Source organism: Cibotium barometz, chromosome 37, assembly GCF_041138505.1.
Source record: "Cibotium barometz isolate CiBa-2024 chromosome 37, ASM4113850v1, whole genome shotgun sequence".
Classification (NCBI taxonomy): Eukaryota; Viridiplantae; Streptophyta; class Polypodiopsida; order Cyatheales; family Cibotiaceae; genus Cibotium; species Cibotium barometz.
The window spans coordinates 38,487,550-38,503,633 of record NC_141082.1 but is presented as its reverse complement, the minus strand read 5'-3'; the positions used below and the strand labels follow the sequence as shown (position 1 = coordinate 38,503,633).

Below are 16,084 nucleotides of genomic sequence, written 5' to 3'. Positions count from 1 at the left end.
ACCTCATTTGCACACCATCTACCCTAGCATAGGCATTGCCCATCTCACACTACACCCAGTTCCATTTCACCCATGATTGTGATCCTATCTATGCAAATCGTCTCCACCATGGTCTCTTGGATGTAGACCCATCAGCACCCCTCATCACCCTCACTTCACAGCTCAAACCAATCATCCACACCTCCACCGTCGACAATTTTCCCCACACCCACCGATCCATCGCCAAACCCCGCACAGGTACCACGCCTCAAAATTGTTAGTATGACAAAGAATGTCGCATCACACGTGCATGTCTTTTGTGTGAGTTAGCTACTAGCAAAATCCAAAAGCTTGAAGCTGAATGGAGTCCTTACCCACTACAAGAAATGAACACATTGTCATAAACAACACGAGGACTTATACCGACTCTTCTTGAGCAGGAATTCTAACGAGGCTTGGTGTAGGATCTAGGAACGCAACTTACCCAACCCCATTAGCACTTGTATGCACACGCTTTAAACCATACACCCGACCAACCTCAGCTCCCACATCCACCTCATGCACGTCCCACCACATCCACCTTCTTCACGAGAGACATGGTAGTGAAGGCTATACGTAGGCTTCAGAACAGCCGATCATAAGATCACGATGGGCTTATGGCTAAGCACCTCTCTTACGCAAGTGACACCCTAGCACCCCTCCTAGCCCATATGTTTAATAGGGCCCTCTCAGAGGGCTTTCCCCCCACCTAGTCTTCACACATTATGATCGCCATATCTTGGCAAAGCGCTATGGATGTATACTTGGGTCTAGGCTCACCACAGAGAGAGAGAGAGAGAGGGGCACCAAAGCAAGTAGGATTCGTAAGGACCTTGTCCACACTAGATAACATATCCACGCTTCAAGCTATCATCAAGCAAGCCAAGGCAAATGGCCATCAACTATACTGCTGCTTTGTGGACTTCCACAAAGTTTTTGATATAGTACCTCGAGCCCATCTCCTACAGCGCGCTTAGCTTTGTGGACTTCCACAAAGCTTTTGATATAGTACCTCGAGCCCATCTCCTACAACGCGCTTACAGTATCTCCGGGTCCAATTTGACATGATCTAGGTTATCATTGCCTTATATGAGTCAGTTATTCACAAAGTGAGATGCCTAGGAGGACTATCTGGGGAGGTCTCTAGCACCATCAACGTGAAACAAGGATGCTCACTATCTCTGACTCTCTTTGTACTTTACATAGATGAGATCTCGGATCTCATTGACAAAACCAAAGGCGAACAAGCTTTTTCCTAGGAGGTATTCTTGATTCCATCCTTTTAGATGCTTATGATATTGTACTCATTGCAAATTCTAAGGAGGGCCTACAAAAAGCATAGGAAATCAATTAATAACCTACCTAAAGTTGTCTCAGGCATAGTGCATGAGAGATTTCATCCAAGAATAAATTAAGCATGCTCACATGCGTATAGAAGGTAGAATGAGTCAGGTTACAAGCGCACTGATCCACTGGGTGGTTTTAGACAACTTAATGATTGTATCTTTTTCTCCCTCCCATAAGAAACAAAGTGCCAAGTAAGAGAGAGAAAGAAAGAGAGAGAGACAGACTTCGCTTATTAAACAAGTTGGTGAAACTTATCCACCCCCAAAAGAATTACCTCCCCACAAAAGAAAGATCTCCAACTGCCATGATCCACCAAGTTAACCCTTTACAATGCCCAGCCATATTAGCCTGGCGGGTAAGAAGTTCGCCTTCCTTCAAAATAGTAAAAATGATGATTGAGAGCTTTAAAATTAGTGTACCCAACTACCTTTTTGGCTGGGTACACCTCTCTTTTGATGCAAGAAGAAACAAATTGTTTCTGAATGAGCTTGAGAGCTTCCTGCAAAGCATTCCTGGTCATACCTCCTGCTTGCTCATTTCAACCCTCTGCTTTTTGCTAAAGTTGGGTACAAGAGAACCAGCCATTCGCTTTGCAGAACCTAAAACCTGCTGACATAGATGAATATCAAAACCCTATAATTGCACTTCATGGACCCAAACAGGTCTTGGGTTGGATACATAACCGTTCCAGCGGCCGTCAACTGGGGTCCATCATGGCTGCAGGCTGTCAGGGATGGACAAACCCTTCCAACTCCCTGCCCGTCGACGGTTATGTATCCAACCTTACATTACACAAAGTATATGTGATAACAGCTTCCTTTACTACCTGCATGTCACCTTCATTGGGCTCTGGAGAGACTTCATCAGGTGTCCACTGCATACATGAGAGCCCCTTGCAAGCTTGATCTGCTCTTCCACCGCTGGCAGATGCTGAAGGTTCTCTGACCATTGCAGCAGAGGATCCACCACTCGGTAGCTGCTCGGGAGCACGACAACTGCCAATACTATCAACTTGGATTGGCCCAGCTTTCCAAGCTTGAGAGACCTCAGGCCTCTGCATCAGATGAGCATTTTCTTGTACTGATATTGGTATAGAGCCCGTGACTGGAAGATTGCAGTCCATATCACCACCTGCCTTGTTATGTACAAGTTTAAATTCCGGTTGTTCATATCTGCAACCATCTATGTAAACTACAAATCCCCTTTGTATGCTGTCAGAATCTTGAGAAGGTGCCATAGATGATTCTTGGAATTGCTTTGCCAACCTGCCAATAGCCATTTTAATAAGCAAGCAGTTGAATTGACCCTAGGTAACAAAAGGAATGCAGTGCAAGACATACACAGAACACTCGGACTCTTACCACCGCTTTCTGGCAGCCTCAGCTACTGCAGCTCTGCGCTTGATTTCCCTATCACTTAGCCCATTTGGCAGGCACTCTATTATTTTCTTAAGTCTCATGGCAAGGACAGAGTCGTGAGGCCATCCATCTTCCTGCAGGTGATCCTTGGCTTCTGCACTTTGGCAAAGCTCAGCTGAAAACGTCAAGTTCTGCCATAAGCCAGTCACAAGAGCAAATAGCTTAGAAATATTGAATGACTTTGATTGTGTTATCAAGTAATACTTCCTCTGTCCAGCCTCACCTGCTCTGCAAGGGCTACCTCATTATGCTTTTTGGCATTGAGCCTAGCTAAAAAGCAGAGACTTGGATCTTCTCTGTAGGAAAACCAACAGAATTTTATGATGCAAGCATTTCCAACCCTCCTGAAGGGCACAAAATAGAGAGAGAAAAGACTCCATGTAAAGTCACAATCCAGGCTTCACACACAAGTTTGAAATGAATATACATTACCTAATTTTCAAAAATTCCTTCTGCCCGTGCTTTAGAGCACCTTTCATTAGATGCAGATCTTCAACATCACCCCACCACAGAGGCAATTTTTTTGACCTGCACAACAGGTGCAACATATAAAGGCCTACGCCAATGTTTATTTGGTCTTTAGAGAGCAATAACTGGAAAGAACGTGAAGCCCAGCCCAAAAAATAACTGTCACAAATACCTTGGAATAGAAACCAGAGAGAAGTTGACATCAGACAAAGCCTTTGACAGCACATCACGCTCATGTAAAGTCTGCAAATACCTGGAGTATGCATCCTGATAAATGTGACTATTTCACACATTTTAAAAAAGGTGTCATAAACATCATTTTAAACATGAGGACAATGCAAAAACCTAGGAGGAAGAGGAGGACGAGGGGGGAGGGATGCGGGAACAACCCACAAAGGCTGTTTTCCCTATCTGCAATGCCAACTCACAAACTACAGACTCTAATATCCGATTCTGCATATGCTTCAATAAAAAATTGGCTTCCCACTTGGTCTCTGTTTCCATTCCTGGCAACTACTTACTTTGCTATAAAGAGAAGGGAAAGAAGGGAAAGAACAACACTTTAACTGCCAAAATACAAATAAACCTAAGATCATACACAGAAAGTCCCCCCCACTGCGGCCACAATTTAAACAGTATTCTTTCTCTCGTTATCACTCAGCTTGAGAGATTTCAAGTCTATAAGACCATAACTGCAAAAGCCTAGATCTGCCAGAAAGTATCTTCCAACCTCACAGGGACACCCATAAGTCATAGCCCAGTGCATCCCAAGCCCTCTTACGCTTGCGATAGTGGCTAGGGAGGATGAAAGTCATCCATGGCTTGTACGGAGAGAGAGAAAGAAAGAAAGAAAGAGACAAAGATATATTAAACATCTACTAAAGAACCAACAGGTCTGTGAGACCATGGCATATCTCATCATGGAATGGAAAATAAAATAGAAACAAAACAAGCTACTGTCCATGGAAATCTCATCATGGAATACCTAGAACATGAAACATGAGAAAGAAAGAAAAAAAGAAAGTTAAATTTACGTCTTACAATAAGCCCAATGGACCTATGAGACAAAAGATGATTACAGGTATCCATGGAATATCATCATCATGGAAAACTGAAACTGGAAACCTAGTAATTGAAGCCCCCAATAGATGGTATACTACTCTCCAAAATATCAAGCACGGGGCTAATGAGTATGGCCGAGAGAGAGAAATGAAATGAAATGAAATGATATATTAACGTCTTCAGAAGGTCAAAATGACCTATGAGACCAAAAAGGTTACAACAATTGGTGGATCTGATACAATGTCTGTGTAAGAAAAGCTAAAAATAACTAAACAACTAACTAAAACTGAAACAACTATGAGGAAAAGTACGGTACTAGGAGCTCCTAATGGATAACATCTGGGAGGAAAACTCCAGCAACAAAGGTAAGCATCATACACATATCTATCCAAAGATGTCTCTCATCGGTCGATGGCGGATATCCTCAATGTCCTCCATGGTGAGTACTCTGACTGGACGTCTCCCATGCCGTTCTAGTATGGTCCTGATCCTCTGTTGTCGTCTCCGCCGATGTCGAGATGGGCCTCTCATCTTGGGGCGCCTGGACCGCCCTAGCTCTATAGCCCGATCAATCAGTGTACCTCTGGTGCGACTATGCTCTGGGGCTATCTGCAATGCCTGCTGGCCTGACTGCTCAATCTCTGGTCGAAAGAAGTCTGTAATCTGCCTCTGTAGGTGTCTCTCCCTCTCTGATCCCCTCCCTCTCAAGAGTCCCTCTCTATGTCTACGAAGCTCCAGCAAGTATAATCCGAGGCATCTCTGATCCTGGTATCTCACGACTCTAGAAAGTGGTCCGAAACCCTCTCTAAACAGGCAGTGAAAACGGCCTCGTATCTCATAATATACTGGACAGTGACATATGTAATGTAACTCTGTCTCTGGCTCCATCTGGCATAGCTGACAAATCCTAGCCTCAGCTGGTACTCCTTTGAATCTACCAGTCTCAATCTCTAGCTGGTGTGAGGATGTGCGCATCTGACCAATGGCACACCGTACCCCATGAGAAAGATAGGTATCCATGTAGCTTGGTCTAATCACAAACCCATCCTCCGTGAGCTGGAGAAGATGATCTCTATAGAAAGCCATCTTCGTACCAAGCTCGTGTGTCGGCTGTATCCATGTCCTCCTAGTGTCCAGCTGAATCAAGTCCTGCCTGATAAGTCTGGTAATCTCTGCCCGTGTGAGAGAGAGGGAGGGTGCATCCAAGGAGTACTGAAATGGAGGTAGCCTGTCCATACTAAAGCCATGCAGTTGGAACCAAGCTATCATCTGTGCATACCAACATGATTCGTCTCCCTGTGATGCCAACTGTCGTGAAGACTCCAGGGCTAAGTGAGCATATCTGTCTCTAGGGAGAGCCCAAGTGCTATGTATAAAGGAGACTGATCGAGTGAGTGCCTCTACTACCAATGGGGGGGCAGCCATCTCTGCACGGATAATATCATGTGGTACGGAGGCCTTGGCCCTAATCATCCGGGAAATCATAGAAACCAAGGGCCTCTCCATACGTCTCCATCCATCAGTGCTACCAGCTCGGCTGTGGTGATCCACTGAGGGTCCCCATATCTCCACTCCATACAGCATGGCTGAAGTGACCAAAGTGTCAAAGAGCCAGAGCTTTGTTCGAGGTTCCTGAAACTGAACCTGCGAACACATCCTCTCTAATCTCCCCAATGCTGCATAAGCTCTCGTCAATCTGGTCTCCGCTGCTCTCCTCAAGGAAAATAGTGGGCCACTAAAAACCACACCAAGGTAAGTATATGCATCTGTATACTCCACTGTGTCCTGACCATATGTAAAGGTGGGTACTGACCTCCTAACCCACTGTGCTGTGGTGTTAAACACCATCACCTTGGTTTTACCAAGGTTAACAGACAATCCACTGTCCTGTGCAAACGTGTGCAATGCATCCAAATGACGCTGCATCCCCTCTGGAGAATCTGAGATCAACACAATATCATCAGCATACAATAACAACATGTCCCTGCTAGCTGTGCTCCTCTGTCACCCTCCTGCTCTACATAGTCCGAAACCTCATCCACATACATCCCAAATAAGGTGGGAGAAAGGGGGCAGCCCTGTTTCACCCCAATAGTGGAGTGAACCATCTCAGATATACCCTGAGTAGTACGTACCTGCCCCACAACTGTCCTATATAAAGCCATGATTCCCCAAATCAGCTCTGTGGGCACTCCCATCTCCCGTAGTCTGCGCATCAGTTTGGCTCTCGGTACTGTGTCAAAAGCTTTGCGGAAATCCACAAAGCAACAATAAATCCTCCTGCCATATAATATGCCCTCCTCAATAATAGCTCTGAGTGTCAAGATATGATCAAGAGTGGAGAAACCTCTCCTGAACCCTGCCTGCCCTGATGCACGTATGCCCTCTCTCTCTGCCCATCTACTCAACTCCTGCTCAAGAATAGATGCATATAATCCAGCCAATGTGTGACCAATCATGATGGTACGATAATTCCCAGGAAGCATGGGATCCCCTGACTTGAAGATAGGCACAATCGTGGACATATTCCAAGTCTCAGGAAAACCCTCACACATGGCTCAGTTAAACATCATAGCAATAAGCTCTGCAAGCATATCTCTGGCATGAATAAAGTGCTCTGCTACCAAACCATCATGATCATATGCTCTCCCAGTCCTCATCCTGTCAATAGCTTTCCTTACCATCTCAGCAGTAAAGAAAGCACATGTCTCTGGGCATGGCTCCGATGGGTCTGGCAGGGGCGGCTGTCCTGGTGCTGTGTACAGGGATGCTGCATACTCACCCCAAATCTCTGTGGAGGTAATGGCTGGTGATGGTGAATGCTCATGGAATAGTCTCCATGCCTCGCCTGAGTCCTGACTCATAAATAACTGATACAAATCTCTCTCTAACTGAGCAAGATAAGCCCTCTTCTTCCGTCGCACTAGGTGCCGGAAGGTAATCCGTGACTGTCTGTGAGTGGTAACACCCATGAGCACCCTCTCTCTGTAATCTGATCCTCATCTCTCTCCACTCCTCATCATACCAACTGTTCTGGGGCATGTTCCCAGATCGTCTCCGTGTAGGCTGACTATGGGGATATGCCTCTGATGCTGCAGCATGAAGCGTCTCTATCAATATCTGAGTGAGCTCATCTAATGGCCGCCCCAGCTCCTCGGCACATAAGTGTCTGTATATCTCATCCGTGTACACAGTGTCAGTCTCCCTCGTAAAGGTATAACGAGTGTGTGTGGAGACCTGTCCCAATGGAGCGGTGCTAAACTGAAATGTGAGAGTGAAGGACAAGATAGCATGATCCACTGCTATTCCAACCGGCCTAGTGCCTACCATAAAATCCTGAAAAGAGGGAATGAGACTGGGCTGAGCCATAACATAGTCCACTGTACTAGCACCATGCCGATGTGGAAAGCTAGTGAAACCGCCCGATGTAGGGAATCTCTGTAGGCCATTCAGGATGGCCAATCCATGTGCAGTCCCCATGTCTATCAAATACCGCCCATACACTGTATGTTCCTCATCCTGTGAGAGTCTAGATAGGCCCATATCCCTGACATCAAGCTCCCTCAACATCTCCTCTAAGGTATATCATAAAATACTGTCTGGTTATGGGCGGTCCTGGCATTGAAGTCCCCCAGGAGAATGATGTCACCATCCCTGGAGAACTCCCAAATGTCATCATCCAAAATAGAAAAGGGAGACTGCCCGCTAGGTGATGCATACCCTGATGTACTAGGAGAAAAATAGCATATAGCAATGTAGAGATATCTGCCCGTCTCTGCCCTCAGTCTAACCCACATGTACCTAGCCTGCTCATCTCTGCGGACTATATGTATCAGTGGCTGTAGCTCCTCTCTAAACAATATTGCCACTCCTCCTGAGCCCCGTCCTCTATGCTCTGAACGAGTCTCCTGTCTACAAGCTGTCTCCCATCGATATCCACTAACATGTGGCATGGACTGTCCAGGAGCCTGATGCGTCTCACAGTAGAAGATGATGTCCCTCCCAGTGAAACTATCCTCAAAAGCCCCTACATCAAGGCGTAGAGATCCATTACAATTCCAAGTAGCAACTTTGAGTGTAGTCCCATAGGTCTCGCGCCGTCATGAAGAGCGCCTCTCCATAATCACCACTCTACCATCTCTATAGAAGGCCACTTTCCCTTTCTCTCGGGCTGCCCTTATCTCGGGCATAACTTCTTTCATGTGGGCAAGTTGCGAGAGTGTGAGGTCATCTCCAAGAAATATTCCCGTCTTCTTGAGTGTAGGACGTCTCTTCAAGAAGTCCTTCTTCGCTTCCATGGAGGGGAAACAAATGATAAGTGCTCTCTCCTTAGAAGATTCACCACTACCTTCTCTCTTCTTTCCCACTCTCCATGCCTTTGTGTGCGTGGCTTCAATGCCCATCATAGAGAAGAGCTCCTTGGTTTCCCCTTCCGCATCACACGGTCTTTTAGACCGGACACTCGTACATGTAAGGCCCGGGTCTTCCTCCTTTGCTCCTCTTCAAGGGTCATGTTGATGATGGTGGGAGTGGGGATGGGTGGCGATTCTTTACCTTTCCCTTTCTTGGCGACCTCGATCCATTTCTCCGCCTCGTCCATCTTCTTTTGTGTCTTTGTGATCACCTCCACCCATGAAGATGTCTTCTCTTTATGTTGCTCCTCCTCCTCTTGAATGATCCTCATTTGTTCCTTGATGGTATTCAGCTCTTCAATAAAGGAAGGCTGAAATTTTCCATCCTCAAGCTTGCTTTTTGAAGTGGCTTCCAACTCCTTTTTGAGGGATGAGATTTCAGCCGCTTGACTTTTAGCATGCAATTTGGCCTCCACTAGTTCCTCCTTTAAGGCTGAAATCTCAGCCTCTTGCTTGGAAGATCTCTCTTCGAGCTCTTGGATTTTGTCAAATCCCTTCTCGAGTTTGGAGAGGCGGTTTATGATTGCGGTAACAGAAGAGTCGACCATCTTCTTGTTTTCTTTGATAATTGTGCCGAGCTTGTCCTCCACCTTCACGAGCTCCTCTTTAAACTCGGTCTTGGCCATGACTTTTCGCAGAACTTCCCACAGCCAATGGGCCTATGAGACCAACGTGATACAATAATGTCCATGGCATGTCTCATCATGGAACGGAAAATAAAATAGAAAAAATCAAAACTATCTCACTGGAGTGATACAAAACTGACCATTCAAATCTCATCATGGAATACAAGGAACATGAAACATGAGAGGAGCATCAACCCCCAATAGATGGTATACCACTCTTCAAAATATCAAGCATGGGGCTTATGGAGTACGGCCAAGAGGTCTCCCTCAGCTACGTCATGTGGAAAGGTAGCTCAATGGCGATGAAGCATGTCTTGGATCTGGAGCTAGTGAGGGGATCGTGGCCGAGGTCCGGGGTGCTAGGGCCATCGGGCGCACTGGAATGTGGAGGCCCAGTCCCACGTAACTCCTCAAAGCTGGTGATGGTTGGCTGGTGAGGGAGGGGTCGGGTTGGTTGGGGCCGAAGCTCTCTCAAGAAAACGTCCATGTGTCTACAGAGCTCAAGCAAGAAGAGCCCTAGGCAACACTGATCTAAGAAGTACATGATCCTGGAGAAAGGGCCAAATCCCTCATGAAAAGACAGTGAAACCTATCGCGGATCTCATAGTATAGTGCTCTGTCTCAACCTCTATGTGGCATAATCAGCAAATTCTCTCCTCCCCAGGTCTCTGTATGAGCTCTTCGGCTCTAAGGACACACTTTTCTCTCCCTCTCTGCCCTTTGAGGTAGTGTGGTGGGATGAAACCAATATCTAGCCAATCACAATCAGCATGGCATGGGACATGTGAATGTTAAACTAGAGCCTTAGGATTAGCTCATGTGTGCAAGGCTATGGTGGTTTGTACTGAAACATGGCTATGGCATTGGAGCAAAGAGAGAAAGAAAGAAAGAAAGAAAGCTGTATTAATGTCTACTAGAGGCCGAACTCGACCTATGAGACAAATCAATGTACAACTGTCAATGTCCTCTGGATGTCCAGAAAAGAAAAAGCACAAAATTAATATGAAATAAACTATGAAAGTGCTGAGCTAGTGGGGCGGTGTGATGGATGCAGCACTACTGCTAGAGGCTCAGTATACAACCTATATGCGTAGGGTATACAAGAATGCAATGCAGATCTGTCCAGCTCCAACCAGTACCTCGGAGATAATCCTGCCGAAGGACTCTGTTCCTCTCACTGTGAGAAAGCTGGATGTGTGGTGCATGTATATCATACTGGAAAGGTGGCAGGTGATCTATGTGGAGACCACGTTGAGTGAGCCACTATATCATCTGTGAATACCATGATCTCCTATCTCCACTCTTTGTGAGCTGCCTAGACGCCTCAAAAGCTCTATGTGAGAGTCGATCCGATGGCATATCTCTAATCCTCTGTATGAAGTAGATCGTCTGGAAGAGGGCCTCTACTAGTAGACTCCGCTCGGACAATGTCATGTGGGATGGAGGGTTTGTTGTGGATCATCCGTGAGAGCATGAGAATCTGAGGCCTCTCTATCTGGGACCATGTGGAGGTGGCGAGCTCAGGTGCCTATACAACTGCAGCATACATCAAAGCAGGGGTGACTAGTGTGTCAAACCACCACCCCTTCGTGCGGGGCTCCTAGAAGTGTGCCTCTCTAGCATGGCCAGAGCTACATACCCCCATGCGAGTCTATCCCTAGCTTCCTGTGCCATAGTAAATCTTCCTGGCGGAGTCGCGAATGTAATCCCCAAGTACACATATGAGTCTACCACCTCTACCTGTCCTCTTGCTAGTGTGAAGAGGGCCTGTTGTCTAACCGGCCCTGAGGTGTGGAAAATCATGACCTTGGTTTTCCCAAGGTTCACTGTAAGTCCCCTCTGTGTGCAGAAGTCAGCGAGTGCATGGACATGATGTTGTAGTCCCATCTGCGACTCAGAGACCAAAATGATATCATCTGCATATAGCATAATGTGGATTGTGGTACCTGAGATGTCTACCCCGTCCCCACCACCGTGAACAATGAAGTCAGCCACCTCATCAATGTATAGCCCAAATAGTGTAGGAGAAAGTGGGCATCCTTGCTTCACACCTATGGTGCTAGCAATAACATCAAATAGCCCTCCGGGGCATCGTATGCGCCCGGAGGACCTGCTCATATAAAGCATAGATGTCCCAGACCATCTCTGATGGGATCCCAATGACTGGAGGCGCTGGAAGAGTCTCTCCCGTGGCACCGTGTCAAATGCTTTGTGGAAATCCACAAAGCAACAGTATAATCTCCTCTCCTGCGCCTTAGCCTGATCAATCAAACATCTAAGAGTGAATATATGGTCAATAGTGGAAAAAGCTCGTCGGAATCCAGCCTGCCCTGGTGCTCGCAGTCCCTCCTTCTCTGCATATGAGCTCAACTCTGCCTCGAGCGCAGCACTGCGCCATAAAGTTTGGCCAATGTATGACCAATCATGATAGTCCTATAGTTGTTGGGGTCTAGCATGTCTCCCGCTTTGTGGAGAGGCACGATGGTGTGCATAGTCCATTCAACTGGTAGGCCCTCCACTAGTGCCCTATTAAAGAGGTGAGCAACAAAGGGTGCCAGTGTGTCAGCTGCATAAATAAGATGCTCACTCTGTATACCTATGTGGTCAGCCGATCTCCCATGCTGTAACCAGCGGATAGCTCTCTCTACCATCGGGGCGGTAAAGAAAGTAGTGGTGGTGGTGGGCGGGGCTCCTGTGGCTGTGGTATGGGCGGTTGCTGAGCGATATGGTAGAGGCTCTTTGCATGTGTGCCATGTGTGTGGATCCTCAATCGGGGTACGAGGGCGAGGCTCTCTCATCTTGAGCCATGCAGTGGGGAGAGAGAGAGAGAGAGAGAGAGAGAGAGAATATGCCCAAATAAAGAGAGAGATTTGCATAACCGTCAAGAAAGAAAAGTATCTACATTGAAAAAGGCATTGTATGGCCTTAAACAAGCTCCCCAAGCTTGGTATGAGGAGATACATTCTTATTTGACCAACCAAGGCTATCAAAACAGTCCGACTAAAAGTACTCTATATGTCAACGTAGACGAAGAGGATTTGATTGTGGTCATCCTCTGTGTGGATGACATGATACTCACTGGGACAAATGAGGATAAAAACATAGCATTTAAGGATGATTTGGAGGGCTCATTTGAGATGTTAGATCTCTACCTATTGCACTTTTATTTGAGCATACAGTTTATGTAGACAGTCCAGGGCATTGTGAAAGGTTTACATTTCAGGATTGCAAGCCTACTTCTACTCCATTGGAACCCGGACTTAGGCTGAGCATGTATGATGCAAGAGAGCCTTTTGATAGCACATATTACAGCCAAGTTGTGGGCTGCCTCATATATTTGTGTAATACAAAGCTAGACATATAGTATCGGGTGTCTTAATTGAGTGAGTTTAATGCACAACCCAAGGTCAAAGCATTCGCAAGCTATGAAGCGAGTTGCTTCGGTACTTACAACAGGGAACCCAAGATCTTGGATTGTTTTATCCCAAGGGGAGGTGATTGTCATTTACTTGATTACAATGATTCAGATTGGGATGGTGATTATGACACCAGAGTCCACAAGTGGGAGTTGCTTTTTCCTTGGCAGCTCGTGTATATCCTCGTTAAGCAAAAAGCAACCAACTATGGCCACATCATCTTGTGAAGCTAAGTACACGACAACTTTCACTACTACAATTGAGTGTGTATGGTTGAGGAGATTGATGGCAGATCTTCGTGGGTGTCAGCAAACACCCACTCCCATTCTCACTGACAGTCAAAGTGCTATGGCTTTGGCAAGGAATCCAGTTTTCCATGCTCGCACCAAGCATATAAAAATTTATTATCACTATGTCAAAGAGAGGTTACATGCGAGGGAGATCGGCTTCTAATCTATTGTCTTACACATGTGACATGACAACATTGTAGATCTGTTCACACGAAGGCATTGTTAGAATTTGTGCATCTCTGTGTTTTGGGGCTATACCTATTATTGGGTATTTTATACATTTTCTCCTATTTATTTTGTCCAGAGCCAGTCAACCAGCCCTAGAGGCAATCGGCCAAGTCCCGATTGCACTATATAAGGATTTCCCCATTATTCTCTCCATCATCCACTTCCCATGCACATTGTTCAACACTCAGTTGCTGGCTATTGCCATTGTAAAGCTTTACTGCTATTATAAAAGGTGATCTTGTCCAACTCTCTCAATCTCCTTTGCACTCTCTCATAAGTTTACTATTTATGCTTCCGCCTGTGCTATCTCCTTCATGGTATCATACGCTTAGGACCAGGCTGCTCCACAAACTCTGCAAATCTGCCCACCTTTCCCTCCTTTGTTGTGCGTTTTCCTCCATCTCTCTCCCGGCTGCAGGTCCGTGACAACAAGTGGCTGCGTTTCCCAACTGTGCTACGTTTTCAGGTCTAGCCAGCCTCCTGTTTGCTGTCGGCCAGTTTACTTGGCTGCATTTTCTCCTACAAAGGCAAAAGGTGGAGTTGTGGCTGTATTTTCTGCATCGGCATCTGTTTTTGGTGAGTTCTTTGCATTTGGTGTTGCCAGACAAGTGGCCCTACATTGTCTTCTTCCTCCACAAATCCCTGCCCTTCCAGTAGGAGGTTCCCGATGGATCTTGGACTGTTTTGCTGCTGTCTAGCCTCTTTTTCTCTCACGTTTGAGAGGCGGCTGATTGTTCCTAGTGCCTTGCTTTGTTGGAAAGCACTTGAGAGAAGTGTTTTTGAGCTGAGATTTGTTCTTTGTTAGTGTGGATATGGCTCCCCCCCTTTTGAACAAGGATGACAAGTTGAAAGGACCCAACTATTCTCATTGGAAGCTTCAGATGCGGATCTGGTTCATCCACAAAGGTTTGTGGGACATTGTTCAAGACACTGAAAGGAAGCCTGAGCGTCCTCAAAACTCTAAGAGGTGGACTCAAGATCAAGAGAATGAATTTGTTGCGGAATTACAAGACTGGGAGAATCGGGACTCAAAGGCGCATTCTGTGCTTGTGCGGACCATCACAGAGGAGGTCTCACTAGCCGTGCAAACTCTCACCAGTGCTCATCACGTATGGTCTAAATTGAAGGATCTCTTTGCTCGAGATTCGTCGATGAGGGCAGTTACCTTGAAAGGGCAGCTCTACAATTTGTTATTCCCTGAAGGCAGTTCCATGTAGTCTTTTCTCATGAAGGCCAAGGTTATCCATGATCAGTTACTGGCTATGGGTGCTACTTTGTCCTCCTCTCAGCTAGCTGCTCTTATCCTCACCAAGCTTCCTCCAGACTATGATGTGATTTCTCGATCTTTGCGGTGTGCCAAGCTACATCCACTCAGTTGGATTTTGATGATCTTAGCTCTCCCTACTTTTGGAGGAGGAGTCCGTTCTCGTCTCATAGGGTAAATTGAAGGTGTCAGTCAACAGTTCTGACCAAGCACTTTCCTCAATTCAAAAGAAAGGTCAGAGTCGCTGCTTTACTTGTGGAAAAAGAGGCCATTTGTCCAAAGATTGTTTGTCCAAGAAGAAGGACAAGACCAAGGGCAAGGCTTCATCTCAGAGAAAAGGCAAAGACACGACACAAGATAGTGATACAGATTCTGTACCACTTCTAGGGCTCCCACGGCGCTTCCGGCTCAGGAGAACCCAGATGGTGTACTTCTCTAGTACACATGCAGTTTCCCCCCATGTGCTTCCAGCCAGAAAAGGCTTGTGGGCGGGAGAGGGGGCTGATTGCAGCTCCACTTACTGGTGCATGGGGACCGTGATTCGGAGTTCCAAGCCGTCACATGCACACCCATCAGGTGTACAAGTGGCATGGCATCATTAAGCACCCATAACATTAAGCAGGACATTTAAGCATTATTCAAGCATCTTCAGCATATGCGAACATGTGTTTGGGGCTGTTTTCAGCACCAACATCAGTACATTAGCCATCTTCAGCACATAAAGGCAGTTAGAGAATTTATGGCATGTAGTCGGGACTGTTATGATTAGCCGACAGCACCTCTACAGCATCCATGAGCATTTATTGCACGTCGTGGAGTCCATATACCTGGCCGACAGTAGTTTGTCTGCCCAACCAGCAGCACTTAGCCATATATAAGCAATAGCATCATTTCAGCATGAGCATCTCAGCTTCTCTTCAGCGCTTCCTTCTTGGGAGACAAGGGAAGTCAGTGGGACGGCAGTTTACTCAGCATATAGTCATCTAACCAGCATATTCAGCAGTATTTCAGTCATCCTCCTCCTCCTACATCAAGGGAAGCCGGAAGCCAATTGGTGGACCTCAGCATTGGAGCAAGGAACAGTCCTTATCATCAGCATTCAGCCTCTCTCTCTCATCCCGAGAAGGATCTTCATCTAGGACAGCATCATAGATCTATTTAGATCTCATTGTAACCCATTCATCTAATATAGCTGCATTGCATTGCATTGACACTATTTGTCTATCTCTTAAGCATCATTAAGTGAAGTTTAGTTAGCCTAAGGTTGTGATTACTACGATCAATCCCCCACATGTCACATTGGTATCACCGCGTTGTTACAGGGTAACCAGCCTTAGATCATTTTCATTCCATCATTCATTCAGTAAGTCCTCATGTTAATCGCTTCCGCATAGTTAAATCCAGTTCTCAAAATCTTGCAGGCCATCCTTAGGGATTTCCCCTTAGGCATGCATTAGTAACCCATCCATCTGCATTCTTGCACAAATATAGGGTTGCACATGGCTTGCATAGCAGTCAATCTTGCATCTGCAAGG

At 46.3% G+C, this 16,084-nt stretch overlaps 1 protein-coding gene across 2 annotated transcripts in view; it reads right to left on the bottom strand.

The window, feature by feature from the left end:
* Positions 1-1,421: 1,421 nt before the first annotated feature.
* LOC147617257 (uncharacterized) overlaps positions 1,422-16,084 on the bottom strand; it is a 75,841-nt gene continuing 61,178 nt past the window's right edge. Inside the window, exons 18-23 of one of the 2 annotated variants that reach the window (XM_086776890.1) lie at positions 3,424-3,504; positions 3,216-3,311; positions 3,007-3,079; positions 2,727-2,914; positions 2,192-2,630; positions 1,422-1,974 (exon numbers count right to left, since the gene is read on the bottom strand). In XM_086776890.1, coding sequence (XP_086633016.1) covers positions 1,882-1,974; positions 2,192-2,630; positions 2,727-2,914; positions 3,007-3,079; positions 3,216-3,311; positions 3,424-3,504 — 970 coding nt within the window. In that variant the 3' untranslated portion in view covers positions 1,422-1,881. The remainder of the gene's footprint in view (positions 1,975-2,191; positions 2,631-2,726; positions 2,915-3,006; positions 3,080-3,215; positions 3,312-3,423; positions 3,505-16,084) is intronic. The other variant, XM_086776891.1, reaches the window with a different exon arrangement.